Consider the following 11,358-nt stretch of genomic DNA (forward strand, 5'->3'; position numbering starts at 1 on the left):
GACGACTGGCTCATCTGTGCAACCTCAGAAGTGAAATGCCGACTACACGTGGCCTTGCTGTTAAAGCACATTCAGGACTTGAGCTTGCGCCTCAATCCCAAGAAAAGCAGGCTCCAGCCTTCCCAGGTCATGGTCCTGGACTCCAGGAGGGCATCCGTGACTCTCTCACCGGCGAGACAGCAGTCTTTCGCCGCATGTCTCAGTCGCTTCACGTTGCACGCCCAGGTGGAGTGGAAACTCTGCCTTCGCCTCTTGGGCCTTATGGTGGCATTGGTGCAGGTAGTCCCCTTTGCCCTCCTTCTCATGTGCCCAGTCCAGAGGTGCCTGTTGAGCCTAGGCCTGTGCCCCAAGGCCCTCCCAGGCCAAGGTGACTGTGTCCCGCAGGCTTCACAGGGCCCTACACTGGTGGAGAGATCCCGCCAACACAGAGAGGGGGAGTGCCATGGGACCGGTGATTCGTCGCCGGGTCGTATTTACAGACGCATCCCCAGTAGGCTGTGGTGCCATTCTCGATGGTCAGGGCATCAATGATCTCTGGACAGAACCTTGGCTATCCCAGCACATCAATATCCTGGAGCTGAGGGCCGCTCTCCTCACCCTCCGGCACTTTCTACCGTGGCTAAGAGGCCAACATGTGATGGTGAGGACCGACAGCACGGTGACTGCGGCCTACATTAACAGACAGGGGGGCTTGGGGTCTCCAGGTCTTTGCAGCCTGGCGACAGACCTGTGGCTCTGGGCTTATCCCCTGTTCAGCTCTTTCAGAGCAGTTCATGTGCCGGGGGCCTTGAATGCTGTGGGCAACATCTTGTCAAGAGGGGGCCCACATCCTGGAGAGTGGAGGCTCTAGTTCTTCCTATTCACAAAGGCTAACTAGCTAACGTGTTTTTAGTTTCTTATAATATATTAATTATTCAGTTAGCCTATACATAATCCTCACATAACAATCTTCTCTTCACATGCTATTACCGACGTATTACGTGGTCCTAAACACATTGTTGTGATATTATTTTATAGTTTACCTGTTACTGCTGAGCATCATGTGAGTGGGGGCGACATAATTCACAAGCGCCTCCTCAGTGTATAGGTAGAGGGTGTGGCCTCATTCAGGGTTACATATGGGTATTTGTGTGTGTAGGGGTAAGGGTAGGGGTGGGATGGGCAAACATGTCATCATAGCACACTGGACATCAAAACAATAGCCTCAGGTACAATATTTCATTAGTAGGCAAATCTAGTAGTAACAGTTCGGCATTTAGCTTAAGAGTTTCAAGCATTTTATTCAAATACTAAATAAATAGTTAAAATACAGATAAATAATATAAATAGATAGTTAAAATACAGTAATCAGCCTTGCTTCTAAACATGTTTCAAGTAAATTCTTCAGAAAGCCATCAACCTGTTTCATGGTCCTCTTTTTCATGAATTATTCATTATCCGAGACAACAATTTTAACCATGTACATTCATTTCAAGCATTTTCTCTAGTCTTGATCTTAAATCTGAGCATGGCATTGAATTCCCTATATGTGAAAACCTATAAAAGCACATTACATTCAGGTTTTTTACCTTATACAGTCCAAAAGATACAGTAAGTGATTAGTTAGATTTTGACCTGGCGGCGGCGGCTATATTGGATTTCTCCATTTTGAGGCATTATGGGAAATTTTTGAGCCTGGCATACAGAAGATTTGAATTCAGCACCCTTCAAAACCCCTAAAAATGTTGTATGCCAAAAATTAACATGATTTGCCTTCGGGACTTTAAATAAGCACATTTTCCAAAATCCTGCCTAGTCTAAAATAAGGCAAGGCAAGACGAGTTTATTTATATAGCACATTTCATACACAAGGGTAATAGAGTGTGGTAGACACTACCGTCATTTTGTATGCGTTCAATTAGCATTTTTGCATGTTCCGGTTCGTAAGAAAAAATCCCTAAGCGTGAATGAATGGGGTTTCGAGAATCATAAAAAAAAATGATGCCCCACAATAGTAAATTAACTGCTCACGAGTCCCTGTGTTCATATCCTTTTAATAAAATCAGTGTGTATGTTGTCTCGCATTACGCGGCGTGAAGCTCGGTGAAACTTTAGTACCACTTTCAGCCACTGTGCGTCACTCTGCCATTGTACATCGCTCTGTCATTAGCCTGCCTGCTGCCCTTTCTGAAAAAGCAGGAGGCTACCATTAAACATAATTGTTGCCGAGAGGAATCCCAGCCTACGAATTCAATAACAAAATAAATCATGCATAATTAAACATTACCACGATTAAGGCTTGGCTACACAGTGGTACCGGTGCCGCTCCACAAAAACGAAAAAATATCTTAATATGCTGTCTACGTTTTGCTGTCTATGCCCATGGACAGCAAAATTGTGCTTTTTTTTTTTAGATAAAGGGTGGAAATGCCCTCAAAGTTGCAATGAAACATCATTTTTAAAGTTATTGTAAATAAAGCCTGGGTAATCACTCAACTCGTTTTAAGATCGTTGTTCAGAATATCCCTGAAGCACAAAGATACCTAGGATACCCATACACAAATATGGCTGCATAAAGCCAATGTGATATTAAGCACCCAACTTGCAACTTTGAGTTTATGAATTTAGGATCATGAGTACCAACTTTTTTCAATCAAGCCATCATTTTATTCACAAAAAAAATCACAAAAGAACTTTATATCTGGAAGAAAGTAAATCAATAATAATGTGCGTGGAATTTTGAGGAACCCATTGCGTAAAACAGGCTTGTGAAAAAGGCTAGAGGGCTATTTTTGAGTACATAAGTCAATGACCAATGACACAGTTTCTGAATAAAGACGGTTTTAGGTAGTCATGATGTAGTCGTGATAGCCTAAAGTAGTCTATATAGGCAACAGACCCATTACACAGCTCAGTCATCATCATGTGCATTGCCTACATGTAGCTCTCTATATCAGGGCCGTGCAGAGACCTTTGGAGGGCCAGGGGCTCAAATTTTATAGCTGTAGTTCAGCTGTTGTTCAGTTGTTCAGCTTTAAATCAGAAAATATAGTTTAAAATTATAGCAATAACTATAGCAATTATATACCCTCCAGAATTATTGGCACCTCGGTTAAAGTTTACTAAAAACTGGTATAAAAAAACAATCTGTTGGTGATTTATCGTAATCTCACAATGAAAGAAATTAGGAAAAATCCAACCTTGAAGGGAAGCAAATTTATTTGGAGAAAAAGGAAAATCTCATAAAGAAATAAATATTTGTAACAAAAACACATTGCTCACAATTATTGGCACCCGTGCTTGTAATAACTTCTTAAGCCTCCCTTTGCCAATAAAACCCCATAAAGTTGGAGAATACAAAGCAAGGGATTTAAGACCGTTCGTCTTTACAAAATCTCCCCAGATTGTCCAGATTCCTAGGTCCACACTCCTCTTTGACTCACCCCATTGTTTTCCTATGGAGTTTAGATCAGGGGACTGAGATGGCAATGTCTGAAGCATGATTTTGTGTTCAGCAAACAATATTTGTTTTGATCTGGACATTTGCTTTGGTTCATTGACCTGATGAATGATCCAATCATGACCAACTTTTAGTGTCTTGGCAGAGATTGGCAGATTTCCTTTGAAAATGTTCAGGTTTTTCTTGGTGTTCATGACACCATGCACCTTAATTAGGTTCTCAAGGCCTTTGGGAATAAAAACAGCCCCACAATAGCACAGCCCCTCCACCATAATTCTCATTAGGCATGGGGTTCTTTTCAGTATAGCCATTCTTCTATGTACACCAAACACATCTAAAGTTTCTAGCCAAAGAGCTCAATTTTCATTTCTTCTGACAATAGACCACACTTCCAGACGAAGTCACTGTACCATTCAGTAACTCCTGCCGTTTACATTAGTAGTTAAATGGCTGGACAGGCTTTTACCTGCATGCCCTCTAACTAAGCTATTAGCAGTGAGGTCACTTTTGAAGATTTTTTGGGGACATGGTGACCCTCAAGATGATACATCATCGGTTTAATACCGCTATTATCTGGCCCTATAGCCCAGAAACACCCATTCAACCCCATCTTCAACCTTTACAATTTATCTTCATTCACTTACATAAACATACTGTCTACTGTTTTAGCCAAAATTGTACAAAGTAAAGAGGCATCATACAGGCCCCTCTGATTGGACAGACAGTCTATCAGTCGATCCCCGTCAACAACCATTTCCATTGATTCAAAGGGCCAACATGTAAAAAAAGACACCAATTTTGCAACAAACCAGTCTGAAATAAGCATGAGAAATGTACTAACTCTTTGAAAATAAAAGAATGTTCCTCAACAATGCAATATTCTAAAAATCAGATATTCTAGAATGCTTATTCTACAACATTCTAATGCAATTTTTGTCAGTATTTGCTGAAAGATAATGCATAAAACAACCCTCATTTTAACATATTTCCACCAACTGGATTTTCATGGACTTTTACTATGGTGTTTAAATCACCAATTGAAATATAAAAATGTGAAAATAAATTCTGTTGCAATAAGTTTTGGGTCAGACCTTACTTTGCCTGGACTACATGAAAAATTTCATTTCTTGAATTTCCCCTAGGGATCAATAAAGTATATCTATCTATCTATCTATCTATCTATCTAGGGATATCATAGGCCTAGTGTTTGTTTGTGGCAATGCAAGGGATTATGCCTACGACAGTGTTTTTCAACCACTGTGCCGGGGCACACTAGTGTGCCGTGAGAGATCATCAGGTGTGCCGCAGAAAATTACCCAAATGTCACTCACTGGTCCAGAAAAGCAACTGTTGCATCAACGAATTTAGTTAAAAATGTCCACCCTTTATCTAAAAAAAAGCACAATTTTGCTGTCCATAGGCTAAAAGTGTGTTTATTATAAAGTGTGTTTTTAATCTGGTAACCAAATGCTTAGCACACCAGTTTCTCCATACATACCTCATATGTTAAAATTGGATAATCTAATGAAAAGTTGTAGCAGTTTATATATTTTACGGCGCAACCCAGAGGCCATTTTTTATCTGTGTGTTTGACACTCGGACTCAAATTGTTCTATAGACCCTAAACTTCAACTTGGAAGTGAAAACCAAACTTTAACACAAACTTGAAATGACTGAGCCTTAAACAACCCCACTAATAGGATCTAGTGCATTTAGAACAGTTAAGGTGCGTTGTTAGGCACAACATGATGTTAGACACCTAAGATGTTCTAAAATCACTGGAACCCATCACTGCATGAAAAGTGGGATTTTCGTCATTATGCTGGAAGTGGTGTTGGTGGGTGGTCAGTAGGTGGCACTCTTCCCTCTGGCCAAAAATAACAATCCCAAATGCCCCAGTGCAGTGACGGGGACACTGTACTGAAGGAGATGCCGTCCTTCGGATGAGACGTTAAACCGAGGTCCTGACTCACTGTGGTCATTAAAGATCCCATGGCACTTATCGCAAAGGTAGGGGATTCCCCAGTGTCCTGGCTAAATTTCCAACCTGGCTCATTCAATCTGGCTCCCTAATAATCCCCCACTGTAATTGGTTCATTCACTCCCTCACTCTCCACTCCACACTCTAAGATTGTAAAGGGCATGAATAAAAAAGGCAAAAAACATCCTTTGCCGAACCCAAAATTTAAATTTTATCTTAACGAAACAACTCTAAATACCAGAGTGAGATAGGTTGGGATATTGTAGAAATTTCACTTAAATAAAAAGTTTGATCTCGTTCCTAAGCAACACAAACGGTTTGTCAATTAAATACGCTCGTGTTGTGCTTTGAAAGTTGAACCAAGTTCAACGCTCAGTTTGTTCAACGCTAGCGTTACACCAGCGTTGCCACCGTTCCGCTGCCGAACCATAGAGAACAATAGGAAATCTGCCGCTGGCTAATGTGATCCCCGCCTAAGCGTCTGCAAAAGGGGCCTACCTCAGACAGAACACCGCCAGTTACATACAGCTCCGAGGCGGCAAACAGCCAGTTCACAGAGCTGTAGCTAGGATTTTGGGCTTCTTGTGAGCTACCCATATGTTGTGTGGGCAGATCTCGCTTTGTACATTTTGTTTTGTTTTAACTCACGTTTGTTTTAATAAAGCTCTTTCTTTGCATTTAAACATGTTCCTGGCAAATGTTCCTTTCCTCAATAAATTTATTCATGTCTTTGATGGTAATACTAGTGTAGTGGCATATCATATGAAATATATATATATATATATATATATATATATATATATATATATATATATATATATATATATATCACAAGTGATTTTTCTTGTTTGAAAGAAGTGGTTTCATCCAATACTGAGCAAGGAAATTCAGGCCAGGCGCGCGGTTTCGCTGCATTCATATGCTAATTAGAGCCATTAGTACACTCCACAAGCTCTCCACATACGTCATAGTTTGTTTCCGACAATATGTAGCACAGACAAACACGATGTTTGCAGGCTGTAAATTGTCATTAACTGCTGAAAATTAGGGAGATTTACAGGCGTTTACGGGGACGAAAATCCCACTTTTCAGTGTATGGCCTTTTGGGGCTTATTGCTTTTTCTAGAAAAAGTATTTGCCATGTGTACACGCAGAGAGAGTATGATACATAGGCATTTTTGTGCAAAGCTCAATAAAGTGAATAATAAATAGAGAATGAATATAAGCATATAAGAGAAAAGTCAATTTCACATTTGAGAATACGTGTTGATTCAGGTGACATACTTGTTGCCTTCTGTTCTGTTCTGGCTATTTGTCTGTCTGTGGCTGGATAAAAACGATTAAAAAAGCGTGCTCTGTGTATACTGATGCTGTCCAGTCTGGATCACTTTTGGTTTGTCAGAAATTGATTCAGCATCCTCAATAACAAAAAGAAAGCCGAAATCACTTCAGTGTATTCGAATTTATGCTAATTGTGATAATTATGTAAATTGTCCAGCATGCATGTCAGCATGTGTATACAATGTTTCTGTGTTAATTTTACTGGCAAGTAGACTATAAATCAGACAGGTGATAGGAGAGGGATAGATGGAGTTGTGTGGGTGGGTGAGGCTGAGGGGACAGAGCTGTGTTTGTGTGAAGCTTAATAAAGGGGAGGCTGTGTTCCTTGAGATCCAGCCTGCCCCCCCTGCCTCTTGCATGTCCCACTGTAGAAATGCCCCCCTTGTCTTTTCTCTCCTCCCCACAACCTTTCTTCACCTCTCTCTGTTACTGTTCTGCTTCACAGGTACTTGTGTATTTTTTGTCCGTCCCCCAGTTCCTCCTTCAGGTGTTGTAGTGAAGTTAGTCTGAGCTACTAAAGACTAAACAGACTGCATTCTGCGTTGCTTGCTATTTCTAGACTGCTCACTGCTGTCCTCCTGTACAAATATTGAGTTGATGATTTCCCTGAAGCCTTTTCAACACAGATGATAGATTTTACTGAACTGATCTTGTTTTTTCATACCTCTCTGGATATAGAGACTGTTAGACATTTGCTCCCTGAGTTGAATATGTCTCATTACAGCTGATTAGTACCATGAGCTCTCTGGCTGAATACTGCCTGCCTTCTATCCTGCGCACACTCTTTGACTGGTACAAAAGGCAGAATGGCATGGAGGATGATTCCAGACCAAGACACAGCACAAAGTCCAAAAAGTGAGAATAAACAAAGTCCATCACAGAGGTCCCTTTTTACACTGCACATGGATTTCACTTTTCAGAAGTAATGATAAAATCTAGGAACAAGAAATAATGTGTATCATTTAAGACAGTGGTTCTTAACTGGTCTGGCTTTGGGATCCGCAATTTCCTATGTTCATTAAGTCACAACCCATATATTTTTTTAGCGATCAAGCCAACGGTTACGGTGAGCTACATAGTAAGACACACAAAGTGCCTACTTGTTTGGAACATGCTGATGTTTGGCATTACATTTGTGAAGTCTTCAACTCCTGATGTCACCTTTCAATGTACTTGACAGGTTTGTCTTTGATGGGTGCTTTGTTTCCATGAGGCCTTTTCTCTCATGTGTCAGCAATTCAGTGAACACCGCACACTGGGGTTTCTGTCCCATTTTGTCTCAATTTTAGTGAATCCATATCCTACTTCAAATATTCAGGGTCGTAGCCTACTTGCTTTTACCGCTAAAATGATGTCTAACATCTGTCACATAAACATTGGTTCTGTCCATAGAAATGACTGACATACAAATAAAGTCTATCAAATAAAGGTCCAATCTGATAAGGTAGCATTTTAAATGGGTGATTTTTTTATTTCTTTTTTATTTTTAACCACAAGCTCCATGACCCACCCAGAACCCACTTTTGGGTCCCGGCCCACCAGTTAAGAAACACTTATTGAAGCTGTTCTGCTGTCTTTTTGAGTGATGTCTATTATGGTCTCCCTCTCAGCGATGACCATCAGAAGGATTATTTGCTGGAGAGGAGAGATCTGGCAATTGACTTCATATTCTCTCTGGCGCTAATAGAGGTTTTAAAGCAGGTATTTTATCCTTATTACCATTTCCTCTAATTCAAATTATTTCTATGGCCACACAAGCAACCTGGATGATGATTATGTTGTTGTTGATGTTGATGATGATGATGATGATTACTGCTACTACTACTGCTACAACTGCCAATAATAATAGTATGGAGTGTCTATTCTTACCCCTGCTACGAATAGCCTTGGTCACACAACTGGCTATTCACACCCTGTTACATAACAACAAAAACATGTTGCTTGCGTGCCCAAAAACATGGCCGACATTCGTTTTTTCGTCAGCAGAAAGTGAAGAATTCTGAACGGTTTCAGCACTAATATCTGTTCAAATTAAATTTGAGATGGAAAAGTTGTGTTTTATTTTCATAATCTTTGTTCAGTGAACACATACAACCTTCGGTTTGATAGCTAACAGACATTTTGTGAATATGAAGTTCAGGCCTATAAACTATAAGTTTACCTGCAGACCTCATTTCCTTGTGGAAGCAGATAGTGCAGTGGTTACAGACATGGCATGCGGGAGACCGGGGTTCGATTCCCGTGTGATTTGCGTTCCCGTGCGTTTTGGCAGAGTGAGTGTGCATGTGTACCAACGTCTCTGGAGAGAAGGCGCGCAATTTGAACAAGAAATCGGTTCTCAAACGGAAGTTTTGATTGCAACAATTAGCTAGTTCATGCACCAGGGTGTAAATAGCATGCAGTACTATAAACACCAGGGTACGAATAGCATCCACTTCTAACTGTACATTGATGCAAACAGCATACCTTATTCAGAGTATCTATTACACAGCTGAGCTATTCACACTCTGTTATGTAACAACAACAAAAAAAACATGTTGCTTGTTTTTTAAAAAAAATATTATTACATTGTGTGATCAATATACCAGATTAAATGCACAGGGGTGCAAATAGCATACACTGATATTTGTACCAGACGAGGTACTAATAGAGCACATTGCTGTGTGCACCGGGGTACGAATAGAATTCACTTCTTATTGCACCAGGGTACGAATAGCATACACTGCTAATTGTACCAGGCGTGCAAATAGCCTTACCCATAATAGTATAATATATAGCAGTAATGGAATTGTTGCTGTTGTTTTGTGATGGTGACAGTAGCATTTGTAAATGTTCTAATCATAGTCTTCTTTTATAACTAGATGACACTCCATCCAGTATGCTCACTGTAGCAGATCTTTATGTGGTGTCAAATCCACATTAAATAATACATAACATTTCAAAAGAAGTCCGACACACTATTTGTGGATGTATGTCCTGACAGATGATGGCTTTAATGCATCTCCGCACACTTGGATGTATTATGTGAATGCAAAGCATTAAGTGAAGCAAGCTAAGCTAAAGTAAGAAAGTGAGCAGTGAGCAAAGTGAGCTCAGTAAGCTCAGTAAGCTCAGTAAGCTAACATCCTCTGGCTGTTGTCCAGCCTTTATACCCCTTCAAGTCATCCCAGACAAGACCCTCTTTGTTTACAGATAACTGACCAAGTAATGGTACTTCACCTTTGCCCTCTCATCCTGTTATTCCTACATTCTTTAGGTTTTGATCACATTTCCTGGCGCCAAACCTTATTGATGACCCTGTCAGCCATCTGCTCTTTCCCTTAAACCAGTCTTCCTTTCCCCCACACTGAACATACTACAGAGTTCAGTTTCACAAAACAGTGATATTACACAGAATGAAGATACTACATAAAAGATATATAAACTAAAGGATATATGTCAATAAAAGTCACGACATTCCCCCCTTTGAGCAGGAAGTGCTCACTTATGCAGCAATATCAAACATTTATCACTATTTTAACACATCCCCTACTATCAAGAAAATACTGCTGCTAAGCTGAGTCACACTACAAACAGTCAGCTAAGCAAACCAGTCAACACAGCAGCAACTATGAGTTTAAGCAATTGTCCCCAATACCACTGCTAAACATAAAACACTTATATTAGTACTGTTATTACACCCTTGAACCAACCCTCACTAAAATCAAATCCAATAGTGTAGTGTTATTATCAAATAGAATGGCAAGTTTCAAATCCTCTCGGTGGAAGCGAAAACCCTTAAGGGAAAACCTCTTTTTTTCTTGTTTTTAGAGGAAAAAACCTTCATAAGGGAAACTCTTCTACTGTCCTGTTTGTACAGCAACACTTGTTTACAACAAGTTTAAAGGAGAAACTTTCCTTCAACTACACATATGCTTTTCCCATTCCCAAACATTCATCAAATGAGCAAACAGATCACATCAGAATTCCTGATGGGTGTTTTCAGATAGAGCTAGTCCTATAATATTCTAAGATTCTACATGAAGATAGGTTACATGCTATAATTACTTTGTTTTTAAAAGAGGGTAACACCAAACTATTAATAATTCATTCTCATTACACACAATTTTTTAGTCCATTGCTTGTTCCTCGGAGATGGCAGAGTGTAAATGCAAACGCAGATATTTTATCAAATGTTGGATGCTGCGCTTCAAGTGTGAGGTATGTTACGAATATTGCAATTCCCAAAAACAAAAGCCATTTTCTTAGTTCTGCACTCCATCTCATATGCTCTGAGAACATTAGTGGCTTGGCTGTTGGACGGAGTGGAGTCCACACCCAATCCCACTTCATCAATGAAAGAGCTGGTTTTGCTTCCAACCAGCATACTGTATCCTAATTTTCCTCCTTTCTCCAATCCTCTATGAGCATCAGTTCTGGCATCACTGGCATCACTGTCATGTTTCCATTTCCTTGTCATCTGTCCTGGCACTAGTATCTCCTTCCACAAGGGTTGCCATTTGCTTCATTCATCAACAGCAGTGATCCATTTCTCCCAGCCACTGTTTTAAGCACTATGGATCTCAAACAAGGAAGAAACAAAGAGAAAACAAACACA

General features: G+C 40.2%; 1 protein-coding gene across 1 annotated transcript in view; it reads left to right on the forward strand.

The window, feature by feature from the left end:
* The window catches only part of LOC125308553 (protein furry homolog), a 260,928-nt gene that overhangs the window by 11,732 nt on the left and 237,838 nt on the right, over window positions 1–11,358 (forward strand). The window contains exons 4-7 of the mRNA XM_048265116.1: window positions 7,486–7,616; window positions 8,372–8,462; window positions 9,623–9,637; window positions 10,875–10,956. Of these exons, the coding sequence (XP_048121073.1) occupies window positions 7,486–7,616; window positions 8,372–8,462; window positions 9,623–9,637; window positions 10,875–10,956 (319 nt within the window). The remainder of the gene's footprint in view (window positions 1–7,485; window positions 7,617–8,371; window positions 8,463–9,622; window positions 9,638–10,874; window positions 10,957–11,358) is intronic.

Source organism: Alosa alosa, chromosome 15 (assembly GCF_017589495.1).
Source record: "Alosa alosa isolate M-15738 ecotype Scorff River chromosome 15, AALO_Geno_1.1, whole genome shotgun sequence".
Taxonomy (NCBI): Eukaryota; Metazoa; Chordata; class Actinopteri; order Clupeiformes; family Clupeidae; genus Alosa; species Alosa alosa.